Below are 26691 nucleotides of genomic sequence, written 5' to 3' on the forward strand. Positions count from 1 at the left end.
GCTCCCCGCGCCCCTCTGCCCTGCGCCGCGCCGCCCGCCAGCGGCGGAGGGAGGCAGCCCCCGGCGCGGCCCTGCTCCGCCTCTGTCCCCGGTTTCCGGGAGGGGCCCGCGGAGCAGCGCCGCGGCCGGCGAGCAGGGCCGGGCGGCGGAGGCGGCCTTCGCCCGCGTCCCCAGCCAGCTGCCCCTGCCGGGCGGGCGGGTCGCACCGCCACCATGGTGCCCAACCAGCTGCGCCTCTCCGCGGCCGTGAGTGGGGCCCGGGAGGGAGGGACGGAGGGAGGGGGCCCGGCAGGGGCGGGCGGCGGACGGGCTTCAGCGGAGGCCGCGGCCTCCATCGCGGCGGAGGGGGCCGAGCCGCCCTGCCCGTGCGGCGGGAGGGCAGCCGGGGGCCGCGGCCTGTGGGGGCCTTCGGGGCGCGAGAGCGGCCTCGGAAGTCGTGTCGGGCCCACACGGGCCGGTTTTCGGTGTGATTTTCCTCCGTGGAGCCCCTCAAAGCTCTAATCCTCGCTGCCGTGGTCTGCTGCTACCTACCCTTTACTCCCGCTTCTGCTTTTATAGTTTTAGAGCTTTAATAAAGGGGCAGTGGGTGTATTTTCTCCTTGTTAGGGGTGTTCACTGTACAGTATATGCAAATACTCCTTGTAACCGGTTTTACCAGGAAGAGTAGGTTTGAAGCTAATTGTACTTCCTCAGGTTTTCTCCCCCAAAACAGCATCAAGGTGGGAAGAGCGTTTTGCAGTGAAGCATGGTGACCCCCTGCATGGCACCCTTTTTCCAGCCTCCTCAAGCCCCGTTCCAGATCCCATGCTCCCCTCAGACCCTCCCAGAGTAGTTTGTTTATACCAAAATGAGCACTGGGGCCTGTTTTGGGCCACATCTGGGCTGTGAGCAGAGAAGAGCACAGGCCTGTGTGCTGGGCAGATAAAGGGGAGGATGGGAGTGACACTTGTGAGGGGGTGGCAAGATTAGGGCTGAGGTCAGGAGCCACGAGTGGGGATTTTGTGTGTAGGATTGTTCCCCCCCTCCCCCTTTTTTTTTTAATTGTCTTTTTCTGTTCAGCTGCATGTTGTGATCGGGAGTCAACATGAGCTATCATGTGTCCCTTTCACTAGTGTGCGTTTACCCCAATGGAGAGGGTTAAAGGAGGTGCCTTTTCTGGATGCAAATACCTCCTGTAAATGCAGTGCTGGGGAGTCCACAGTGTCCTGTAGTGACATCAACAGTTGACATCTCCTCTATCTGCCATCAGTTGCGTGCAGTGTTCGTACATTTGCTGTGTTCAAGTTGCCATTTTTTAGGAGCCCTAAGTTAGTGGGCTTGATTCTGTCTCCAATTGCTTCACTATTAATTAATCCAAGATGTTGAGATTACTTAAATGTCAGTGATCTAAATGTATCCCAAAGCATACTGGTACTTGTTTTAGTTTTGTGGTTTCAGTTTGTTTTGTTGTTTGGGGAAAAAAAAGTTCAAAGTTGGTGCAACAGACAAAACACACTGTACCATTTAAGTTATGTAGCTGTCAAGTTCATGTTTTGATAAAATGTTTGGTATTTACCTTACCAATTTACTAAAAGCATTCTGAGTTTCTGACAAATTCCGTTAAAGTGAAGATTATATTAAAGAGTTTATCAAATAGTGAAAGTAGTTATTTTAAATTTTCTTGACAATTTCACATGTCCATGTCTACATATGCCTCTTTTAAAATCTGCTAGCTTGGGCACAAAGCTTTGCTATGTGCCCCTCTTTTACTACAGTTAAATATTAAACATATTTTCCTTATCTGAGATTGTTGTTTGGTTTTTTTTGTGCAGAAGGGGAGAAATCGGTCTTGAAATTTCACAGCATTAAGCAGGTGTCTGTTTATACTGTCCTTCCAAACCGGAAAGATTCATTTATGGATGAGATTCTTTGATGGAGTTTATTTTTATGTTTTACCTAAAAGTCAGGTGATCTTGGTATCATCCTAAGGCATCAGGTCAGTAATTGTTCAGTCCTGGTCTCCAAGGGTGCCATCCAGCACTGCCGGAGCTGCTGATGTCAAACCCAGCTTTGGTGCAGTACCTGCCCGTCCTGCTGTTGCCTTCGAAGAAAGAGTGACCTAGAAGTGTCAGGACATCAATCGTGGGTTGTACTCTTTTTTCACTCTGAATTTATCTTTGAGTGATTGTAGTGATTCAGAGGAATGGCTGAAGCTGTAAAGAGTTTTCCTGTCGGAAGAGCAGCCTCTCAGGACCTAGTCCTTAGCCATGCCTGCCCTTATATTCACAGTCACAGCTTTCCAAAAGGCAGTCATCAGCTTCCGAGAGCCCTACGGTATGACTCTGTTGGAGCAGCTTTTCTTGCATCTTTTTTTTTTTATTTGAGTCATTCCCAGAATCAGTTGGGAGCTGGTTACTGAGTATGTCTGCTTCTTTCCTGGGGCCCATCATCCAAGGGCAACCACTTTGGGAAAATCTCCTTTTATTCAAGCTTTTCTCTTCTTGCCTGTCTTCATCTGTCTCATGGTGACTTTCATACACATTGTGTTGGCTTGGACTTTCTCCCCTTTTGAGTGTGAAGGAAGCTCTCAGTGTTCATCTGGGAAGCATTACTTATGTCATTTAAAACATTCCTGGATTACCATGATATTGTTAAAATTTAGAGGCCAAGTGTAAATATATTTGCTGCAAACTCATAATGTATTCAGCCTTTTATAGACACCACATAAGCTTCATTAATAAAAGTAGCGACAGGCTTGCTATTAGAACCACCTCAGCTAGGAGGCCTGCACCTGAACTGTGGATTATCATGGGACTGTGCTGGAAGGACTTCGCACCGTCGCTGCTCTTTTGCCAGTGTGTGAGGCCCACTTACACCAGACACTGCAGGCATCTGCGGCGCTTTTTTTGGTAACAGATATTTTTTGTGTCTCCTGGGAAATAGAAAACATAAAGGCAAATCAGAAAGTTCTGATTTGTTTTATTCACATATATAGATATATGAGAGCTATGTCTTCTTCAGAAGAGTTCAAGAGTGGAAGGAACATTACAGTATTAAGGAAAAAAGGTACAGTTATTATTAATAAAAATAATTTTTAAAAAATCTTAAAAATCAATCCTTCACCATCAGTGTGAGAAGATAGTGTTTTACATACTCTGTGCAAGACAGACCAGTTGTCAATGTCAGTAGAGGATACAGTTGACGCTCCAGCATGGGATTTCTGGGAGGCATTTGCATCCAGAGAAGGCACTTCATCAAAATCATCCTGAAGAGATGTGACTTTTTTGCAGATTTTGTTTTTTTCACGTTTTTGTCTGAGGAGGAATATGATTGTTGGTAATGTAGGAATCAGCAATGCTGAATCAAATACACTGGTTTTCTAACCCAGTTTCTTTTCTCATCCACAGTCTGAATATACCAAGATACTTAGGAAGTATGTGTTGAACCTTTCCCCGTGCAGATGTGTGATAACCATGTGTCTTGTTTCTGGTTCAGTTGTGTACATGTTCCAGTTGTGTAAATGCTTTTTTTGGTGTCGGTGCCAGTTTACGCCGTTCCCAGCTCTGGCTGTTCTCTTCCTGTGCTACCCCTCTAGCTGGCTTGTGTAGCTGGCTGAGGGGGCTGTGGATGAACTGTCAGGAAACGTATCTGGGTTAAAATAGTCTTTTTTGGATAGGATCCTTTGTAACTGGGGTGAGTTGTTTGATCTGGTTCATGTGTAGTTTCACAACTGTTAACTGAGCAACTGGAAGGAAGGTACCAGAGTAGGAGTGAGTGAGAGGAGATGGGATCTACTTAAGCCATTACTTCTGCTGAAAGAATTGGACATGTAACTGTGCCTTGAAAAACAGAGGTGATAGATCTGGGCATCAGTCAGTGCTTGATCGTTTGATGGAATTAAGATATGGGATATTTTGGTTTTCTTATATGCATTAATTTGACATTGTAGTCATGAAGTGCGTGGGAAAAAAAAGATTTCATTTCATGGTAGGAATGTTGTGCTGATCAGATGGTACGTTTTTGTAGGCATATTGTTATTTTGTATTTTAGTTATCATTTCAACCAGCTTTCCAGCTACCAATGTAAGATCTAATGATCTAAAATGCTGTACCACGGCCCAAGAAACTTTTGTTCTCATCTTTGTTTGTTTATAATGTGGGTACATCAGTTGCTGTCCTCCAGAACTCTGAAAGAGTAGCTCCTGGGGAAAATACTCACCTTTTTCTTATATAAGGGAGATTGTTTGAAAGTAAAGACCGAAGATGTTTATCATACTTTTGGTTATCTGCATCTATTTGAAGATTAAATATGGGGACATCTGTATATAAATTATTTATAAAGTGATCTTTTTGACAGACCTATGATGTCTTTCTTTGCCCTGTGTTATTTGGAATATACTCTGCATTGTCTGTTGAATGTGGTTTGGTTTAGACATATGTGAGATTTGCACTTGCTCTCTTGCTCTCTCTTTTTCTCTCTTTTATTTATGCACGATGGACAGTACTGATTTCTGATCATGCCATGTCCGTATTACATTAGCAGGTACATTGACTGTGTTGTCTATTATTTTCAGGCACGTGGTCATGGAGGCTATGATTCTGATTTTAGTGATGAGGAGAATGGAGGGAAGTCTGTGCAAAAGACTAAAAGGTAATGTAGTACAGAATTAGCACTTTGCATTACATATTTTGTGCAAATGGCCTATTATTGGGTATAGAAGATTATGCTGTGGTATGTAAAGTCTGGTGTTGAAATGTTTTTTGAAAAATCAGTCTCTTTGATTCCTGCATCTCCTCATGTTAACCTTGCCAAAGCATGTTGTCTCCCAGGGGCAGCTGATTAAGATCCGTTCTGCCGTGTCCATCTGGTGTCTATATGCCCCTCAGTCCTCGGAGCAGAGTGTTTCATTTTTTGTAAGCATTAGTATCAACTGCTGGGGTTTGGCTGCACTGCTCACTTCACTGTGATCCATCAGGATGCGTGGAACTGCTAAGAGAGCAAGGCAAAAAAGGCCAAGTGGCAGCAGGCTTTGTAGATATAAAACACGTGTCTGGAGGAAGTGAAGAACTGATACTACTTATTTAATTTGTGAAGATACCTGGGAATTGGTGAATTATGTTGTACTTAATCCTTGAAATGTAACTACACATCTCTTATTTGAGATTACCTTTGCCAGTTCTTTCAGTGGTTTGCACAATAAATGACCTTGAATTTTGTGGTCTGATCTCATTATATTATTAAGATTTTTATTTATTTATGTATTTATTTTGCTTTGGCACCACAGTCCTTTGACACTTTCTGCACCGTACTGAACATTTTGCCTACATTGTGCATATATTTTTCTTACCTTTTCCTGTCACTCCCTTGCTCTGTTATTGGACTTTATTTAAGAAGGCTTTCTGGAAACTTTCCTAGGACTCTTGCATATTTTCCTTTGTAGTAAAATTGAAAGAATGGGTTTTGCAGTGTCTGACTGCATTCTGGGAAAAAAAAGTCATGTTTTAATCATTGGAATAATAGCAGGCATTGTGCTGTTCCATTTATTTTATAAATATACCTGTTCTCCATTAAAACAGTGACTGGTTTCGTTCAGTTTTCGTTTTCTTTAAAAGGCCATTACACATTGTACCATTACACTTTCTAGGTGGAATATTAACTAACCATCAGGAGCCTTTCAAAAATATCATCATTACCCTTGTTCTGGCACGCTACTGCTGATTCCCAGTAGGGCTCTTATGTGGGTTCGCTGTATATGGATATATCCTTTTCTTGCTCCATGATGATATTTATTTTCACTTTAAGGAAAATAGTAGGCTTACATTTTCTCCATATTGCTGTTTTATGGAGTGTCCTTATGGGAATTTTGTGGCTACAGATCCTTTTGAGCAAATGATACCCTTAGTTTCTAGAGTCCTGTATTCCATAGCTTGAAATATAAATTCCCTGGCTTGCTTCCTACAGGTTTCTGACTTTCATTCTTTCTGCTAGCTGTTAATTACAGAAAAATCTTTTCGTCACCTCTGTTAAGGACTGAAACTAACTAAATATACCTTTTACTAGCTAAAGTGCATCACTTTATATTTAACTTTTTATTACTTTGTTGAATTCTGAAAGTATTTTTAGCTGCCCACTGACAAGTATGGTTCACAACACAGTACTTAAGTTTTAAATTATTGATTCTTGTGGTTACACTAAGAGAGGCAGAGCTGTTCAATGAGGTGTTGAGACGCTAGCATGAAAGGATGGGATAGGGTTACTAGCAGTCACTCTTATTCAGTGAACATACTGTCCTTCCTGTTCCTACTTGGCTGTGTAGCTGAGATTTATAGAGGGCTTTAAAAGTGAAGCTGAGGAATCTTCAGGGTTTTTTCATTGTGGTTCTATGGTGATAATATTGATAAAAATAAATATTGCAAATTGCTGTTTTAAGCAATTTTCTTTAAATGCCAACTGTAAGCCTTTCTGATTTTGTTCTGCAAATGAAGTAAAGTCTAAGCTGATGTTGGTTCTGAAGTTTGGTTTTATTCATGTAGAAACTAGCAATATAACTGTTTTTGTTACTCAGGTTAGTGCAAAGTTTGGCATATGGAAATTTTATTGCTTATGAAAAGTTCTTGACTAACTTTTCTTCCTTTTTTCCCCCCTTACCTTTAGTATAAAGGAAGATGGCCTTCTGATAAAGCCATTCCAAAAAGCAAAACAAGGCGGTATGGTTCACAGACAATTTGCAGCGGAAGCATGGGATAGGTACTTTTTTATCTGTTGCTTTTTATGAGGCATTTTTCCCTTAATGTAAAGATAGCTTTCACTCAAACGTATTTGTTATTAACAGGGAAGAAGCAAGAAAAAGAAGATTTCACTTGATAGCGATGGATGCTGTATCCTTCTGTTTCATTTTTCTTCAAGTTTGAAGATGGGACACAGGATATCCATTATGGTGAAATACTGGAATTTCTCAGTTATCACAGCAGTTGACAGTGCAGCACCAGATGTTGAGTCGTTCTTCAAATTAGCTTCTTTTTGTTGTTGAGATGTCTCTGTGAATGCCTACTCAGTAGAGGCATTTCCAGATTCTTCCTGTATGCTCATTTGTCCTGTTTGGGACAAAATTACTATATGGTGAATTTTATTCAGACTGGCACAAAGACACATTCCTCTTTCAGTGGAGTTTATACAGAACATAATTCTATATAAGGCTGCTATTATCTGTGGACAATTACATTTCTTCTGGAAATCTAAAAATGCATTAGTTAATTCAAAAGTCTATTCAAAATAGCCTTATCTCCAGTAATATCTTCTACAAATGCTATAATGTAAGCCTGTTTAATATCGTGCAGTTGTATTTTAGGTTTTTTTTAATCTCTTAATCATATTTCATGCATAATTTGTAACTATTTTTATAACTAATACCTTATTTAGATTGAAACCTTTCTCCTTTCATTGAGTTTTCACCTGGGGCAGTCATTAAATGTTTGGACTGAGTGTATCTGAAATACCATCAGTTCCTTGTTTGTTTAAATAGCTGTTCTTCAGCAGTAACAGTTAATAAATAGGAAAATAAAGACTAATTATATATGGAAAGACTTACTTAAATCTGGAAACTCCAGTGAACAGAAAGTAACTTCTCCTAACCTGCTTAGAGTTTGACTAGGCACTACATAAACCATCATATGCCTGTAAAGGGGACATATCTTAATGAGTCCCACTGACATTGTCAATTGTCGTTAGCCACAGAAGAGCCCGTAACTACAAAACTCATTGTGTAGAGACTTGTATGAGTTTCTGCTAATGTTTTTGAGTGGTTCCTGCTTAAAACCTTTACTGTTACGCAGTTGTAATGCCTAGTAATTCAAATGGCAGCACAAAATGGTATGCTGTGTTAAATGTGTTCAATTGTGCCAGTTAAACTTTCTGGGCTTGCTTCTCTGTTCCTTCTATTTGTGGTGGAAAGAAAAAAAGAAACATACTGAGGTTAAATTAACTTTTTGGGGGCCTTTGGAAAATAAAATGTTTTCTCAATAAAATTCTAATGCATGTCAAAATAGTAGGTTGATACAAATTATTCACATTGATGCAGTAGTTGCCAGGATATGTACCAGGAGAGAATGTGTTTCCTAATTTGCTGCTTCAGAAACACAGTAAAAGTTAATTGAAAATACTTTTAAGTAGCCATATATAATGTTTTGATTTGTGGAGATGTTTATTTTCTGAATAAGTAATTACATATTTTTGCTCAAATTATGGTACAAAATGTGTTTCAAATCATGTCTCTGAGGCTGAAGTGCTCTAAAAAAAGCATTACATATTTTCCCATGATTTTCATCTCCAAACTAAAGCAGATAACTTTTATTTGTATGTTGATGGTAAAATGTAATAAATGGTTCCATTTTAGTAATCAGACTGTTTTTATAATACAAAAATACAAACCTGTTTTAAACCAAAACTGCAGTACTAAGAAGCTGTTGTCTAAATTACAGCTGAAAAAATGAACCCAGTTTCTACGTACATGCGTACAGAGCATCTTTGATAAAGGAAGACAATTTTATAAAGGTCTGGCAGCTGAATCAGGTTTTAAAGATGAAATTGCCTTGAATTCCTGTATTTGGAAAGTAGCTTTTGTGAGGGGTTATTAAGTAAAAATTGCTAATTAATTCCTTTCTTTCTGGAAATCACTGTTTTTGAGAAAAAAATTCTTTCTGTTAAGTATATAAAAAGTTTTTATTATTTGTTTCATTTTAAAGTATGGTAAAATAAAAGAAGATAAGTTCCGAAACAATCCTTAATTGCTTTATTCAGTATGAAAGACATAAAAAGTTTGTGAATGACTACATTTTATACTATGGTGGCAAAATAGAGGATTTCCGACGTTCTGGGTAAGAACCATTAGCAATCTTTCCCCTCATGCCCCTAAAGCTCCTGTGTTATGTAAAGTTGTTAAATATCTATTATAGCTGTGTGTGGAGGGGGGATGTCGCTATACATCAAATTACTAATTCTTTTTGTCATAAATAGTAACTACAGCCATTGTAAATATCCAAAACACAGAATTGTCTTGTTTCATTTTTACCATTATTTTTATATAAGAACTTACCATGAGCTGAACTATTCTTGTTTTGTTATGTAAAAGCAAAGATGACAGGTGAGCATTAATCGAGGGTACATTGAGAAATATCTGGCATTACCTTCAAAATAACAATCTGAAATACTTGTGAAATGTGCAGAATTGCTCTCCATTGTCCAGAATAATGATAGCCTTCTTTAGAGCTATCTATAACTGCCTTTTAACATTACTGTCTTCAATAAAAAGTATAAAAAGTCTTTTCAGACAGGATCAAGTAATTCACAGTTTTAGTGGCCATTTTCCACTGTGGATTTTTCATTTGGAAAAGGTATGCCAGTGAATACATTTTTTGATAGTTTTATTCCATAGCAATATATTCCTCCATGCGGTGAGGTGGAGATCACAACTGTGAAATACTGATGTTTACCAATTTATTATTTGACTGACTTTTCATTTTAATGCTACATTGTACTAAAAAAAATGTGTCCTTTTATAGAGCAAATGACAAGACGGATCTTGATGTTATTAGAGAAAACCATAGATTCCTGTGGAACGAAGATGATGAAGCAGACATGAATTGGTACCTGGAACTATTACAGAAAATGTTATTTTTAGATCACTTGTACTGAATTTGTGGTGTCCCTACTAATTAAGAATTACTGTGCGTACTTAGTGATCATTCTTTGATCTTTAATGCATTTAAAAATTAAAGACCTTTAGGAGGTCTTTCATATTGTAATATTGCTCAGTGGCAAAATGAATTGATGACCAAAAGAACTAAGAAGTATTTGTGCATTCTCTGAGATCCAAATGACTGTTCTGAAAACTCTGAACGAAGCCTGGTTTGAAAAAATAGTTTAATTTGTGCTCTAGATATATTTTAGATGTATTTTTCCAGTTTTATGGAAATTACCTCCTAGCTCAATGAGTGCATTTCTGTTGCATTTCTAGCTCTGCAACTTGTGTGCTTCGGATGAAACAACATGTCTTTGTCTTGCTAATGTTATTACAATGTGAAATGAATTGTGCCATGTTTTATATTTAATAAAAAATAATACCTTTTGTTATAGGGAGAAGAGACTTGCGAAGAAGTATTATGACAAATTGTTCAAAGAATACTGTATAGCAGATCTCAGTAGATACAAAGAGAATAAGGTACGTTTCATTATTGTAAATCATCTTGGTTTTAAAATGTGTCCTTTTTAAAAAACTGCCTTATGATTGTGGATATGTTGTGAAACCAGAATGTTAGTACTCCTTCCCTAGAAAGAGAGTTGTGAGGACTTGTCAAGTTATTTAATAAGCAGCAGCAGTTTGAAGCCAAGCATTGTCACTGCCCCAAAAATGTGCTTCTGTGGGAACAGGAGCATTTCTGTCAGATGGTGTTTTATAAAGAGGTACATTGTGTGTAAGAAAGGCAGAAAATGCAGAGAGGTTAAGGAGGGAAGGATAGAAAGATTTGCCTGGAGAGAAGCACTGGATGAAGCCTAAATAAACCCTGGGAATGTTACTGTTTTTTAAAAAAAAAGAGTCTAAAAAGAGAGGTTTGTACTTGAATGCTGGCAGAAACAATTCTGGAAATATCTGTTCTAAAGCAGTGTCTTTTGCTGGCTGTTCTTTTCTGTTTATGGAAACAGGATTTGTACGTTCCTTGTAAATAAATAGAATTTCTTAAGAGAAACAGCCCAATTCCAGCACCAGTTTTTCTTTTTAACCAGAACAGCCTTTGTCATTTCCAAGTTTTTGACTGACTAGCCTCTTACTCAAAAAGAATACGTGAATTTTCTGTTGTGATTTTGCAGAGTGTTGCCGAACTCAGATGCGTCCTAGTTTTGTTAGAACATAGTAACAACCCAGCCCTGCAAACAGTGTCTAAAGTTCTTTGAGACTATTTATAGTATTGAAAATTACATTCACTGGTAAATATTTGCAAGGACTGGGCTTAAACTCTAGTATTAGGCAGAAAAGATGACAGTCTTCTAAAGAAAACTGGAACAGAGAAATGCAAAAATTAAATGAAAATTAACAAAAAGTAAAATGCTGAAGATATCTTCCCTCCTTTTTTTTGAGTAAATTTGATTTTATTTTACTATAGCTGTTTCATATCCCTCAATCTCCACCCTGCCCCCCCAACTGATTTTTCCTCGAGCCTGCTTACAGATTTTGTTTCTTTCACTGCTGTGCCAAGTTTCCATATGTTTGCTATCTTTTGTGGGAAACTGTTCTGCCCCAGTTTCTTTTTTTTGTTTTTTTTTCTGTGTGTGTGTGTGTTGTGTGAACAGTGTTTCCCTGTCAGACTTCAAATGTGGCTTTTCTAACTTTGAGGTCACTGAATTCCTATTTATGCTCATAAGTCATTACCTATATTTTTGGAATTGCCATGTCAGCATAACTCTGATATATCATGTAATTTATTCTCTTATATTAGGTTATGCTTTCTGTTCTCAAATACGTTCTGACCACGTGAGAGTCCTTTGTTAGAAATTCTTAGAAAAAGAGAAAAAACAAGATTTTTCTCAATTACTGATTTATCCAATGCCCATGTTTGGTACGAATGTCAAAGCAGGTTTTTTTCTTGGAAGTTAGAAATAGGCTGCTGATCCCATTCACACCAAAGGAATGCAGTCTGTGCTTTCAGATTTTTCCTGCCTTGATTCTTTTTCTGCATTTCCAGAAACTGGAAGTTGTATATCTTTAGCCCCTTGTGCCTTCTGTTTTGCCGTGCTGGTGCTGTGAGAGGTGCAGGGTGGGTAACAAGGTTCTCAGCTGGCCAGCCTTTCGTATGATAGTTGTTGATGCTTTATATGATGATGCTTCATCTTGATATAAGTAAGAAATTTTTTTACAGTGAGAACATTCACTGGAACAACCTCCCCAGTGACATGGTAGAGTCCCCATCACTGGAGGTTTTCAAGATGCGATTGCACAGCGCACCAGATATCTCATGTAGGCTCCCTTTCCCACAAAAGGTTGGACAGGATGATCTTTCAAGGTCCCTTCCAACCTGGGCTGTTCTGTGATTCTATGATTATATATCCTGCTAGGTGGTGTCAAAGTAAAGGTGGAGATAAGTTTTCTGTGATGTTTTTAATATCTATATATTGCATAGATTGAGATTTGCACATACATACTCATCTGTCTTTTCACAACTGTAATTGTTTTGCTACTAGCCAAAATCTTCTAGCCAGCTAATTCTTCTAAAGACCTCTGCATAGAGATTGTGGCTCAGATCTCATTTAGAACTTTTCTTCTGAGAAAACCCACTGTTTTCCTAAGTACTGGATAATGATAAGGACCAGTTTCATGGGAGGGGCTCTCTTAAGGTCTGAAAAATAAGCAGAGCACCTTGTCAAAGACCAAAGCTCAAAAGAAAACAGGAAGAAGCCCCAAGACATATGAACCCCCGAGGCCACAGCCACACTCCAGTTGCTGGTTCAGACTGTTTCACTCACATACGTGCATGCATACACACATACGCACACACAGAGATGGCTGGGACTCCCCCGGTCCCATAGCAGACCCCCTTGTGCTATCATCCTTAGAGATACACAGGTACTCTCGCACCCAGAGCTGGCCAGTGGACACCCACTCACCTTCCTTGCTCCCAGGCAACTTCACCTAGCTGATGGCTACCATGGCTTGGTCTTCACTGGTGCTCACACACTCACTTGCACACCTGCACTCACCTTGGTTGCTGGCACCACAGGCAAATGGGACCCTGTGACTCACAATCCCACTTTTCTTTGTGTAGTTAGGACATACAATCTTTTCTTTTTCTTTTAATGAGAAATACCAAGGTGACCCTCTGGTGTGAGGCTACTTAGAGACACTGGAAGAGCGTGCTCTGACAGCTCTTGCTTGTGATGGATCTGTTACTCCTTACATTTTCCCTAGATCAGAATTTTTTAGGTCAAGGTTGTCTTTGAACCTTCAGTGCATCTTGTCTGCAAGCTTTGAGGCTGATAAATGACTGTCTGTATTGTCAGATAGTTTAGTTCTATTGTCAGTTTTGCAATGAGGGAGAGTGCTCTGCATGTAAGTTTTACTTTGATACGCATTGGACTAGAAATGTTCTCTTCTCTCTGTTGTCTTATTTTCCTAGAAAGGTTCTTATTTGCTGTCTCTGTGCTTTGTTTTGTAGCTTAACAGATTGGAAATGTCTCCTATGTCTCCTAAGTGAAATCTGTCTGACACCTGGTCATTAAACAGAATACATTTTATTCTTTTGTTTTTATTTCCAGATCATTTTCAGATTTCTAGGCCAACTTGTCTTCCACTTGGTAGTGTTAATATGTTTTATTTTATTGTTTATGGATATTAAATGGTCTTCCACATTTTTAAAACTGTCCTTTCCTATTAAGTTAGTCATTTGATACTCTTTTAAAGCATCTGTTTTGGAGTTGTTCTGCTTAGTCTTGGTCTAGAAATAGCTCATTTAGGATCTTGTTGAACTCATTAACAGAGAAGATGAGGCAGAATAAATGCTGTCTGCTGATGATGCTTTTGCATTCCTTAATATTGCAGGCTGACTATTCAAGAACCTACCCTAATTTTTAGTTTTCCTATATAGTTTAATCTGTTCCTGATATTTTAGCTTAGTTAGAGGAATTCAATTATATTTACTTTTAATTTTATTGTTTCTTCTTAGCCTTGGTCACTCTGTGTCATTTTCTACTAGTTGGTGGAAGAATGATTGGCAAAAATGAAGGCGAATGAGGACGACTTTTGTCCTAGATGTACTACAGGTGGTTCTGGCTCCCTCCTTTCTTCTATTTTGCTTATTTTTCTTTAATTCATTACAGAAATACTCTGTAAGGATATAATCTGATTTATATCTTATTGAGTCAAGTTCGGACTGTGAGGGAAAATTTGTATAAAAGTCTACTTCAGTGGCAAAAGTGAGCATGGATAACTTGGTAATTGGTGAAATAGCAGATGGACTATGAAAAAACAAACACGCAGATAAGGTCAAATTGTTTTTTACTCTTTATTGCCAGCAGCACACACATGCAAAATTGGTGCCAAAATGCTGTTGACGTTTAATTGTAAACTTTCAGTATTTTTCAATTGCATCACAAGCTTTTCAGAATTAGAATAGTCTGTAAAACAGTAAATATCCTTTAAAAGAGCAAAACCAATTGCCATCACTTCGGATCAACTGGTTTCCATCGTGAATTCTACATTTACAGATGTATTTTACATTTTGTTTTCACTGAACTGTTTGGCACAGTTCTTGTTTTTTACAATTGATTAATTTTTGTTTGACTGAAGCGTGAGTGGTATAATGGTACTTCAGACCACACCGAGATTTGTAGAGTAGGCCAAGCACAACCTGATCCAGCATTAGCAAACTGTCATCATACGCAGTATGATAGCAGTACCTGACCTTCCTCTGTGGTTTTTTTACCAGTGAAACCAGTAGGTGTGAAAACATTGTTTGTGTTGTAATACCAATTTGAAAATTAGTGGACTGATTTAAAGAGGCAAATATTTTGGCGGTGTACAAATTTTTAGTTTTCTTAGACATCTTCTATGTAATGTATTGAATTGGGGAAAGTCAGTGCTGACAAAACATTTGGCTACTGATGTCTTTCTGCTCAGTTTTTTCAGCTTTGTTATTAAGGTGCAAAGCATTTATATAAGAGTATGACACATTCTTAAAAGCCAAAACTTTTGTTTCCCTGTTTTTTCTGATGTTCTTTGAACCACATACCACTTCATGCATGAGAACTCCATGCTGTTGCCCTTCAGATAAAGAATTATTATGGTTTATAAAAAAAATCAACATTAAAAACCACACACAGCAATAGATACCTGTACTTCTATAGAGTGTTTAAAATTAGATTAAAAACATTGAAAATCAGTCCAGTATCTTACAGAATTTATGCCACTGCATCTGCAAAATGCACATTTGTATATGTTCAGTCTACGAGTGCACCAAGAGAAGGTTCATATTCCAAAGGATGCTTTGGACCTCAGGTGCCAAAGATGGGCTTTGCAGCCATTTTTGTACCTCTTTGATTTTGTAACCCTTCTTCCCCCTCTTCCCTCCCCATCTTTTAACATGAAGTTCAGACTCTTCTGTGCTTTGCTTACAGAGCTGCAATTGTATCTTCTTGTCACCCTGTGTTCCTGAATTTTAAATTGAAATACAAGATAGCCCTTTTTGGAGAAGTATGCCTCTGAGTTTTATCCCTTCTTTCTACTTGTCAGTGAAAATACATTTTTTTTTCCCAGGCTGTTCTCACTCCCTTCCATCTTCAATCTTTTCACTAGGCTACTTGCCATTTAGAAAGGATGAAGCAGATTCTACTGGAAAACACAAAGAGTAGATGGGTTATCTACGTGTGAAGCTTCTAGGCAATGTAAAGGGAAATACAACTTAATTGTTGTTGTTTGTTTGGGTTTTTTTGTCTTAGTCTTTAGGGTATAAGAGGTGATCCATTGATCTGTGCTAATATGACTTTTCAGTATGCCAGTGGTGGTCTCAGTTTTTAGTGTGGACAAAATTGCAATGAAGTATCTAGTAAAGTCAGTCTATCCTAATTTCTCATTTGTTCTTCTGCCTGCTATGAAGCCTTTTAGAAAGTTCCTGTTCAGTACTGAACAGCATCTACTGGAATTTGAATTGCATGTGTAAATTGGAATCCTTCTGGTGAGCAGATGCAGAGAGATATTTTTAATTAACAGAAAAAGAAATTAAATTTTACTAACCAGACTTGAATGGGTGAACCACATGCAGGACATCAATCAACTGAAATTAGTCTTTACATTACTGAATACATAGACTATTCACAAGTTAATTTTGGTTCTTATCTTAACAGTTTGGATTTAGATGGCGACATGAGAAAGAAGTAATTTCAGGAAAAGGTAATGCCGTCTTTCATTTTATATTACATTTCTCCTTGATGTTTTTCTTGCTGCTTTTTGACATAGTTTTGTTAGACAGTATTTGACAATAGCAGTAAGTTAATCAGATAATAATGGACAATAAATTGACCTAACTTCTAACTTTGCTGGTTTATGCCACACAGCTCTAGAGTACATGCTGATCTACATATATTAAAATTAAGATAACATGGTTTATTTTCACAAGTTCGGATTTGTAATGAACACCAACGTAATGCATTTGATAATGTACAATTTCATGGATATGTTTTTTAGCTGCTTTTCTCCAGTAGTTCTGTGTTACCTCATTAGTCTTTGATACCTTTAATTGAAGCCTCTCAATACTTTTCCTCAGGAAATAATTTTCTTAACAGTTTCTCCAATGCCGTTTTGCAAAATGTTAAACTTGTTAATTAAAAGCTCCATGTGTGATGTCTGTTTTAGGCTGGACTGGTTTTGAAAGCTTCAGTGGGAATCAGTGGGAATGCTCATGTCTCCCAATCCTGTTTCTAAATCAGTAGTTTATTTTGGCTGCTTCTGTGTGTGAGTTCTTACTGATGTGTTACTGGGACTTTGCACAGTGGTCCCCATTCCATGGCCTAGGCGCATGGACTTTTTCAAGTAGCTGAACAAGCAAGAAAACGATGTGAATGTATTGCTGTTCCTGTGGGTAGATCTGCATACACATGTACGGTTTTCAGAAGTCATGCATGCACGCACAAGAAAATTACATGGAGTGGTACTGTTGATCAGAACAGTTCTGTAAGCAGGTCTATTTCTTGTAATATATTATAAGAAGTTAGAAATACACTTGTTTTTAAAAAAAATTATAGCTAACAGTAGGAAGTGTGAACCTTAATGGTGGGGTTTTTTAAACTATAAAGAGTAAAGCTCCTAAAGGTAGTTGTAGTCATATGTTGCATTCAGCACTACAGATTATATTAACAGATAGTTACATTTGATATAGTTATATGCTTTATTGAATGCTTTAAAAATATAATTAAAATTAAATGAGAAATTAGTAATTTATGAACAATTATGTCTTCATGGGGAAAAAGAATGTAAAGCTGCATTGTACTTTTTAATATCTGCTACTCCATATTTAAAAATGTGGGAGAAAGTGCAAAATTACATGTTTTAAGCTTTTTCATGAAATCCTAATGGACAGCGTACAATTGGAACATAAGACTAGAGCAATAGTATCTTTCACCACTAAGGGGCGCAAGAATTCAACCTTATCTTCTGTGTGAGATGCTCCTTGCAAGTGCGGTTTCAAATGATCATTTAAAAAAGGTGTGAATCTTTGATGCCTTTCTTTTGCTATTTTTAAGTATAAATCAGTGATATAAATTGCTTTAATTATATGTAATAAATCATTAATACCTACCTGTCTGATAATTCACATTAAAAAAGGGAAAGCATGTGCGTATTTTAGCTGTGGCAATAATAGTGGTAATGAGAGCCACTGGTGGTGGACTCTACTATGGTTTGGGGTATGTTAAGAAGGGACCATAGGAATGGGTTACTCACATTTGGTTGCTTTGTTTTCGATGTCTGGCTTTGTAAGGTCATGGAGAAGAAGAAGGGTTAGGATGAGTGAAAGGAGAGGTATCATTTGTATTACTAATTGTAAATGCCAAATTATTTCTTTCTCTTCTTTTCTTTCCCACTCCAATCTTTTGCCGTAGGTGTTTTGAAAGGAGGTCATATTGGAGATTGCTGTTGTATCTCCTTAAATTTAAAATGGTGGTTAATGGTGTAATAACGTTGCCAGTTTCAATAAATGGTTCCACAAAATGGGCATTTTCTTAATTAAAATCTTAAGGTAGAAACCCTACTTTAAATTTTATAAATCAGTTAATAGTAGGTACATGAGTTAGTTGAAAATAAATCATTAAAATGAAAAGCTTTTAAGCTATTTAAAAAATATATTTGACATGCCTTCCCAAGCACTTTTTCTCTATTTTCAAAGCATAGATAGTAAGGTATGGCATAAAATTTTAAAATAAAAGGTATTTTAAGCAAAAGGCGATAGTGGTAAAAGTTTTGTGTAGGAAAATAGGCAACAAGTTCATTGGGTAGAGGTGAAATAGGACTTTTTCAGCAATATGCAGAAAGCTGAACATGTGGGTACATTTGCTGTTTTCTACTTATTTGTTTTAGTAGATTAAGTAGTAAAATACTCAAACCAGACAGTGTTTGGCAAAATAGGGTTTAATACCTGCAATTGATCTATTCTCCATTTTTTCATTATTTCATTGAACTAAAGTTTCACTTTTAGCATAATAGTGTCTTTCTTAGCCTATTTTATATATGGATAAATGCACATATAATACGCTTTACCTTATTTAAACAAATGTTCTTCCAAACCTGTTTCCATTTATTTTTTCTCAGTAATTTCCTCCATGGAAAATAGGCAGGGTATCAATACCTGGATAGTGCACCATGTATCCATGTACCACTCTGGTACATCTGAGTTCTGATCAAAATGCCTTAAAATCAGTCTTTTGGCTCTCTAGATTTCCTTCGTATATTTAATTTTCAGTACTTCATTTAGCTTGTAGTACTTACATTTTCCACCTATTCTGCTCTTCTGCAGGAAGCAGAAGGTGCTAATAGTTTTTGAAAGCACACATTTAACAGCCAGATTATAGGAGTTATAATTCTGAACATGAAGGCAGTAACTTCCCTGCAGCTCATAGCAAGGTGACAGAACTTCAGATGGAAATGGAATTTGGGACATATATTTTTCTTGGTGATTAGATTAGGTAACTGTTCTCTAGGCATGCTGGTTTCTGTGTCTTCCTTTCTTGGACAGCTAACTGGGAAAAGTCATGTTTCAAGAACCGAATAATCTGGTCCGTAGTTCCCTTTGATTTGGGTTCTCCATATACAGGATGGGGATTATAATGATCTCCTACTTTGCAAAAGTATGTTTTTTAATGCTTTTATGACATTCAGCTATACTAGAGTGATAAATACTACTGAAAAAGCCTTCAGAAAGAGTGGAATTCTGTATCCAAGTCAAGGTTTGAATATGTGTTGTAGGGATTGCAGTGTGAAAGGATGGGTCAGAGAAGCCTGGCTGTTTATACACATGTATGGTGTGGAGTAGGGATCTACTAAAAAAAACCTCACCATGATTTCAGATATTTAGATGATCATAAATGCAAGTGAATGTGTAAGGGCACAGAATTATGGTGGTTTACACAGTCAAGTTCTGGTTTACCTAAGAATTCATTGCTTGCTTTAGCAATCTGAAGATACTGCTCCAACTATATTCTTGTGAACATATCCAGTGTCACATCCAAAATGTAGAATATCCAAAATGGATTTTGCATACTGTAAAGAGCAACTAATCATAAATAAAACTGATGTTTCTCTCTTTTCTCTCTACCTGTTTTTCTGGGTTTGTTTTGGGATTTTTTTCAGAAGATGTGAAGTAAACAGAGTCTGGTTAAGTTCCTGAAAGTTTTATATAGTATAAATTTTTCCTTGTTGATTTTTACTGCTTTGTAATGGATATAAATTATTCCTGATGACACAGGGTACTGATAGCCATACCTTATATAGGGTTAAACATATTTAATGTATATTAATCTGAAACTTTTTTTTTTTTAAATGGGAGTCCTGGGGGTTTTTTTGCTTCAAGCGTTAGCATTGGAAGTGGTTTTACACTGCAGAACTGAAGTATCTGAGGACACTGCCAATCCATTAGTTAGCAGCTTAAGCAGAATGTTCTGAGGTTAATCGTTCACCAACGGTCCTGCTTGGTGAGCCTATTAATACACATCCTTATTGCCAGCTCTGCATACAAATCAGTTTTCTGCAAAGGGAATATCTTTATTACTGCAATATTGGGAACCCAGTGGTGTAAACAACATTGATTATGTGCAAATTGTTTTAAAATTAGTGTTGTATTTAACATAATAAACCCAAGGAAGCTTTTAAAGATGCCATATAGTTTCTCATAGAATTGGATTTCCTTTTCTTAAAAGAAAAGTAAAGTGTTTATGGAAAGTCATTAGAATACAAATTGTATGTCCAGTATATGAGGTAGACTAGTAAGGTAATAGAACATGGGAATCTTAATTTTGTGCATACGTGATACTTTGAATAGTTTGATGTCATCAAAGATGAATGTCTGAATTACACCTCCTGATTCATCAGCCTCTGCTAAGTAAGTAATCATTTAAGATATAGAAAGTATTCTAGTAACATGCATTTCTTCAGAGTTCAATATTAGGCTTATTATTTCATAACATATACCTTCATCTGTACACTGTAAAACACAGTTCAAGTTATATTCTTTCTTTGCAAATATGTAATATTAGACAAGTATGAATGATTGCTTTGTCGTTATCTGTTACTGTTTCCTTAATCTAGATGTTACTTTTGGATTTTTTATTTGAAAGAAATGGAAAACAAAAAGCAAAAACTGAGCAAAACTGGATATAACAACCCCAAACCTATCCTTGTTAATCATTGAACCACGGTTTGCTGTTTTTGACCTCTTTAAAGGTCAGTTTTCCTGTGGAAATAAGCACTGTGATGAGAAAGAAGGCCTGAGGAGCTGGGAGGTGAATTTTGGTTACGTTGAGCATGGTGAAAAGAGGAATGCACTTGTGAAATTGAGTAAGTCAGCCCTTCAAGGATATGTACACTTAAAAGAAGACAAATATCTTGTGCTTTAAAAGCTGTCGAGTGAGACCCAATGATAATTATATTACTTCATGCAACATGGAAAATGCTGAATAGGAGATAATTTTGTTAAATTAATTACAGGTAGTATGATGGTCTTGATTTAGAGAGAACGGCTATTATCACTACGTATGACAAAGTTGTTACAGGTTGAGCACATCATGCTGTATAATTGGTGGTGTCATAAAATTAGAATCACTGATTATAAGCTGTTTTGTATACAAGCATGTCTGTTTTTAACAGACAATACTGCATGACAAGGAGGGTTACATCATTGTCATTGCTTAATTACATGGCTTAGGAGTCCTTAGGGCTTTGCACCAGACAACTTCTTGCACACCTTCAGCTCTAATTTTATTTTTAATACCTATGTTTTCTTCCAAAAATTCTAACTTTAATTAAATCAGTTCCTTTTCCAGTCTTGTCTCTTGAGTGGGGTTTTCTTATTCAGTATGATGTACATTTTGGTATGTTCATCATATAATTAAACTTACCACAGTTTACACAGTTACTTTGTGTAAAACAAGCTACGGTGTTTTTTTCTTTTGTGAACAAGACACTCCATGTGGCAGCACTTGGTCTCTGGCAAAGCTCTAAGAGACCTACGGGTCTTCAGTATAATTGTAGAACAATTTGAGCTGTCCACAAAGATCCATAAAATGGGATATCTGTATGTGATAAGCACTGATACTTTTTTATGAAGATTTGCCAGTGCTAAACCTGTGATCTTTGTCCAGGTTTAGTGAAATCTGGGTTTGTACTGAAGATCTTTATCATGGTATTTTTCTCAACCCTGGCTGCAATTACACTGTAACTTTTGTTTTAAAGGAAAAGCTACTGAAATTGGAAGATAGTATTCTATCTAGTTTTGTATATGTATTAATAAGTTTTGTTAATTATGCTTATCAAATACATGAGCGTCATGTTCTCATTTTCTCTTTTTCAGGACTATGTCCAGAATGTTCCTCCAAACTAAACTTTCATCACCGGTAATGAAATGCTTTGAAAATATGGAGGCTGATTTATTGGTAGATTACAGTTACGATGAAAAACAAGTAGGGGGAAAACTTCAGCTAGATGATTAGGAACTTCATTTTTGCTGAAATAGATTCTGTTCTGGAGTTCTTATGAAGTCACTGGCTTGACACTGTTGAGAGTTAGATATTGTTGTGCTAATGAAAGTACAAAACCCCTCAAACCACCACCCCCACGAAAGTTTCCTTTGCTGAATTTCAGCCCAGTAATTATTTTTCTTTTCTGAAAGTTTATGCAAAACACTGCCTTTTTTATTTTCCCTCTTGCTTTGTTGAAGAGCTGGAATGCTTTTCCTTGTCTTAAAAATAGTGGGCTTATGTGTGAGTCAAGTGACTGTGCTTTGAAATTTTGTATTTGAGTATTTGTTCTTCTTTGAGAATCACTTATTAATAGAAGAGAAAAATAGTGAGTTTTGAACCTATAAAACGTGTGCATTAAGATTTGATTTGTGTTTTATTGTTCTCTATAATCTTACTGAATTCCACAACTATTGATACTCAGTTTTTATGTTTTTTCTGAATCTTGATATGTCATTAACTTGGTTGCACAGCTCAGTAATTAAGCCATACAATTATCTGAAAAGCATATGAAAAAGAAACCTTTGAGCTAGAAAATAATGATTTCTTTTTTAAAGTAACACAGATCAAAGGTGCGTCTAGATGGATATATTCAACATAGTTAATTAATCCATTTTAAAAGTTAATTCATATTCAGTTTCATTAAAGCACTGTGTAGGCACATATTAAGAAGGAGAATTAACTAACTGCGATTGGTTTGATTTGTCTTTCTTCTTTCTGGAACTGAAATTTTAAAACCACTTGAATTCAGAATAAGCATGGTCGAACATTTTCTCTTTGTCAGCTGCAGAGTAATACTTACTTTGAAACAATTTTAGTGACTTCTTTGTCCAAAGAAGCAGGAAAAAGTTAGCCTACGTTCATACAATAAGCCTATATAAGTAATGCTGAAAATAAAATACATGGGTTGTTGATCTGCAGCAGGTTCTTAGGCTTGAGATTCTTCTACCTCAGGTTTTGTTGCTATCAAATATGAAAATATATTTAAAAACCTGTATTAACTGTGTTTTTCTCATTACATATATACAAAATCATTAGCTAAAAGAAAAAAAAAGATTTCAATACAAATAAGAATTTGGCATGTTATAAAATTATTTTCTGTATTTAATCTTTGATTACCAATTCACTGTTTTTGTTGCCTGCATCAGTGTCATTTTAGCAGCTTTAGCATTTCCTATCCTTTGTCTTTAGCTGTAGAGCTCTAGTGTTTCTATAGCACTTTTCATTTTAACTAGATTATTTTTTTTCAGTTTAACTAGTGATAGGTTTCAGAAAAAATGACAACTGTTTGACTGAACTAAATACTTAAGATTTACTGTTGCTTGAGTAAGTATGATAGAGAAGGTGTACGTTAATTTTTTTTAAAGGAGGAAAGAAGTCAAAGCACGCAAGAAAAGAGGCACAGCTGTACCGAATTCTAAAGAGCCAAAAATTAAGAAGAGAAAATTATCTTGTTCAGCAAAAAAGAAATCCAAGAAAAAGACCCATAAAGGTAAATCTAAATTTTAGACCTTCAATTTTTAAAATATTCAAATGTTAGTTGAATCTTAGTTTTGCTGTAGCTGCATATGTGTAGATATAGATATATAATTATATATGAATATAGATATGTAATTTTCTTGACTGTGTAACACAGGTAGTCAAAAACATAAATTTCTTTGGTAAAATTTCCAAGGTGCACAAAAAAGATAAATTTGGAGGGGAAAAGAAAAAAGATAAATTTCTTATATTTTACAAAGAGGGAGAGCCTTTTGAAAAATATGCATTGCAAGGAAAAGTTGTCCAATTCTTGGATATTGCATACCAGAAAGGGTTGTGAAGTATTTTAATTCCTTGAGGCTTTGGGGTTGAAAGCCTTTTGGAAATGTTAGATAACCTTTTTACACGACTGATCTTGGGATAATGTATTTGAGCTCAAACTGATGACCTTTGAACTCATGAAAAAAATAATCTTTTTAGTTCAGTGTTTGCTTTCTTTCTTTGTATGGTGTGTGCGTGCATGTGCACGTTTATGTGTAATATATTGTGATAGAAATATCCTTGTAAACAATTTAAGATAATGGATAAAACTAAGATAAGCTTACTATTTTTTAAATAGTGTTTCTTTCCAGATCAGGTTTCTTCAGAAGATTCAGATAATTCTGATAAAGGTAAAGTATTTGAATATCTTCTGCATTTTATGTTTTTATAATAAGTTGTATTATTTCATGGTCATTTGTCATTGGTTGTAGTTTTATTTGTTGGCAGTTTTAGTATTTTATAAGATGATAAGAATGCTGTGTGAAAACAAGCAGAGATATGAAGGGTCAAAATAATTACTTAGAAATTCTTGGAGAAAAACTGCAAGGAATTTTAAGGGGGAAATCTTTTAAGTTTAAGTAAGGAATAAAAATGTGGGCAGATAACAGAATGGAAATAATCAGAAAGATGGGAGGTTGGGTTGTTCCAGAAAAGAGTAGAGGGTGCAAAAATAGGTACGTTGTTAATAATTACATGGGTCCAGGTATGCAAATGTGTGCTGTGTAATGCGTGCTGTGTAAAGAAAGTACTTTTCCGATATAACTGCTACATTTCCTTTCAGGGAATGATACTAATACGTACTCTACTCAAAAAATTAATTAGATTTTAAATAAATCCTAGGCTTTAACTAGTCTTTTCCAGGTACCACCTGTAGTACCTCAGAGACCTACTTGTTGCGGGTGGATGCACTCGGAGTCTCAGTGACTCTTTAGGCACTGGTTGTCTCTCTATCTCAGTAATTCCAGTCCCCAGTTTCTTTTTTGATGAAACAAGCCCCATCTCCTGGTCATGCCAATTCTTGCTGCAAACTGTCTAGAAGGGATCGAGTGTTTCTACTGATTGCTTTACTGTGTTTCTACTGATTGCTTTATGGTGCTATATGTTTTTAGGAATGTCCTCAGCACCTACATTTTCCCAGCTAGATACAGGAAGACCTGAAGCGCTTTACTTATGACTCAGACCATGCCCTAAGTCTCTGTTTTGTTAGGAAAGCTCTATTGGAAGACTGAGTTTTTTTAGGTCAGGGCATATTTCTGATAATGAGATTTTTTTTGTTGTTTTCACTCCTGTATACTTACATGAAACAGTTATGCAGTAATCCATGTTTTCTGACAATTTAACTGATAAATTACAATTGATAAAAGTTGTCATTCAAGTAGAAGTAAAGTAATTGATTCATTTAATATCATGAGTTGAAACTGTATTGTAATTCTGGGTTTGTGATTATAAACCCTTAATTTTAGGAGCAAAGTGCTATGCCGCTGTTGTGTCGAGATCAGTGTTTTGACATGATTGTTGTTATGTTTGGCCAAAATACTGGTTTGTGATATCTAAGAGTCTTTTTGATGCTGTATTGAATAATATTGGAAAATGTTTCCAGTTTTAATTTATGCAAAGTAAAGTGTTCATTTATTCTCATGGTTACAATTAAATGTTGCCCCTAGCATTATACCATCTAAATAATTAAAAAAAAAAAGATAAATTCTTTTAAAATTTATTTCATAAGCACTTTACATTTTTTAACAGATTCAGGTAACAGCGATGCACAAGATGGTCCTTCAGATGCTGACTTTTGGAAAGGTCCGCCACAAGAAGCAGATGAAAAATCACGGTTAGTTTGATCTAGTAAACTTGTAGCTAGTAAAACATACTGTGTCCATTCAGAATTGAAAAGGCAGAGATTTTTTTCCTGAGTGTTTTAATGAATATTCTGACATTTAAAATTATGTCAGATCTCCTTCCATGTAGTGAACCTAAGTATGTTTTTTTTAAAGAGGAGACATACACAACACTGGAGAGGAAACCTTTGTCAAGGCACTACCGTTCCACTGTTGTCTTACGTTCTATCATGGCATTAACTATCTTAGAAGTAAATCCTAACAGTCAACTCACTGCTGTTGCACAGACGGGGAAATGTGAAGGGTATTGGAATGTACTGAATACGTCAAAATGGTCTATACCAGCTACAAATTCTCATCAGAGGTCTGCTGAATCTTTTTCATACAAAAATTATCTCCTAGGTACAGATCCAAAGCAGAACTGTCTTTGACCCTTTTTTTTTTTTTTTTTTTTTTTTACAGGGAAGAGGAGTTTGATGAGTATTTTCAAGACTTGTTTCTCTGAAACTTGAAATTGATGTAGGCTGATTTTCTTCATGAGTTGTCAAGATGCAAGTCTGGAAATCCAGTCGTAATTAGGGACCAGAGACCTCTTTCTGCCAGCATGCCTTTTCTACAGTCACTCATATGGACCATCTCAGTAGATTATCTTTGTAGAAGGCTTCAGGTCTAAAAACTTTCTTTTTATTGTGGTAGGCTGTATACTCATGAAATAAGAGAAATAATTTTTTCAGCTCAGTGAAAAAGATCTATGCCACCCAAACTTAAAAGTAGGAAGGATGTAAACAAAGAAGAATATAGTTTCTTGACAATACATTAAGGAAGTTGGCTGCTTTTTATTTTATCCTAAACTTCAGTTGTTAGATTTTTGTAAAGGGGCATTTTGTAAGATTCTGTTATTAGTTTAAAGCTATACACTTTAATATATTCACATTTCTAATTTATGAAACAAGAGTTAATTGCCTTAAATTTATTGGTCATGTAGACTTTAATATTCAGGTATTAGTCTCTGTAAGTATTTTCAAATGCTATTGGAGAAGTTAGATTTTTATCAAATATGTATTTTGCTTGAATTAAGTAAACCACATCTGAAGTGTCTCCCTTGCTCCATCGAAAAGTTTAGTTCATTGTGACTTTGTTTTAAATTTTAGTTATAATATGATGTGACTGATAATTCCACTTATAAAAATCTGGTTGCTTGGTGAAATTTTTGGTGTAAAAAATAAAGTGTGTGGCTTTCTACTGGAGATGCACATGTGACTTGTATGTTCTCTATGGTTTCTGATCTCCTTAACATTGATTGAACGTTAAT

The 26691-nt window shown here is 36.4% G+C and overlaps 1 protein-coding gene across 2 annotated transcripts; it reads left to right on the forward strand.

The window, feature by feature from the left end:
• Positions 1 to 70: 70 nt before the first annotated feature.
• On the forward strand, positions 71 to 26626 carry LOC104013888 (protein FRA10AC1 homolog). Of its 2 annotated transcripts, none has more exons than XR_015707112.1 (14): positions 71 to 246; positions 4553 to 4629; positions 6634 to 6726; positions 6812 to 6857; positions 8776 to 8852; positions 9537 to 9620; positions 10111 to 10195; positions 15865 to 15910; positions 20450 to 20563; positions 21576 to 21618; positions 23109 to 23233; positions 23840 to 23891; positions 25288 to 25372; positions 25842 to 25894. XR_015707112.1 is itself a non-coding variant. In XM_087768293.1 (14 exons), exons 1-14 carry the CDS (start codon positions 214 to 216, stop codon positions 25882 to 25884), a joined length of 990 nt encoding a protein of 329 aa, XP_087624419.1. In that variant the 5' UTR covers positions 71 to 213; the 3' UTR covers positions 25885 to 26626. The 2 variants fall into 2 exon arrangements, 1 of the variants encoding a protein (XP_087624419.1); XM_087768293.1 differs by having other exon boundaries at positions 23853 to 23891; positions 25842 to 26626.
• Positions 26627 to 26691: the final 65 nt, after the last annotated feature.

Source organism: Nipponia nippon, unplaced genomic scaffold, assembly GCF_047370975.1.
Source record: "Nipponia nippon isolate SJK-2023a ecotype South Korea unplaced genomic scaffold, ASM4737097v1 scaffold_3, whole genome shotgun sequence".
Classification (NCBI taxonomy): domain Eukaryota; kingdom Metazoa; phylum Chordata; class Aves; order Pelecaniformes; family Threskiornithidae; genus Nipponia; species Nipponia nippon.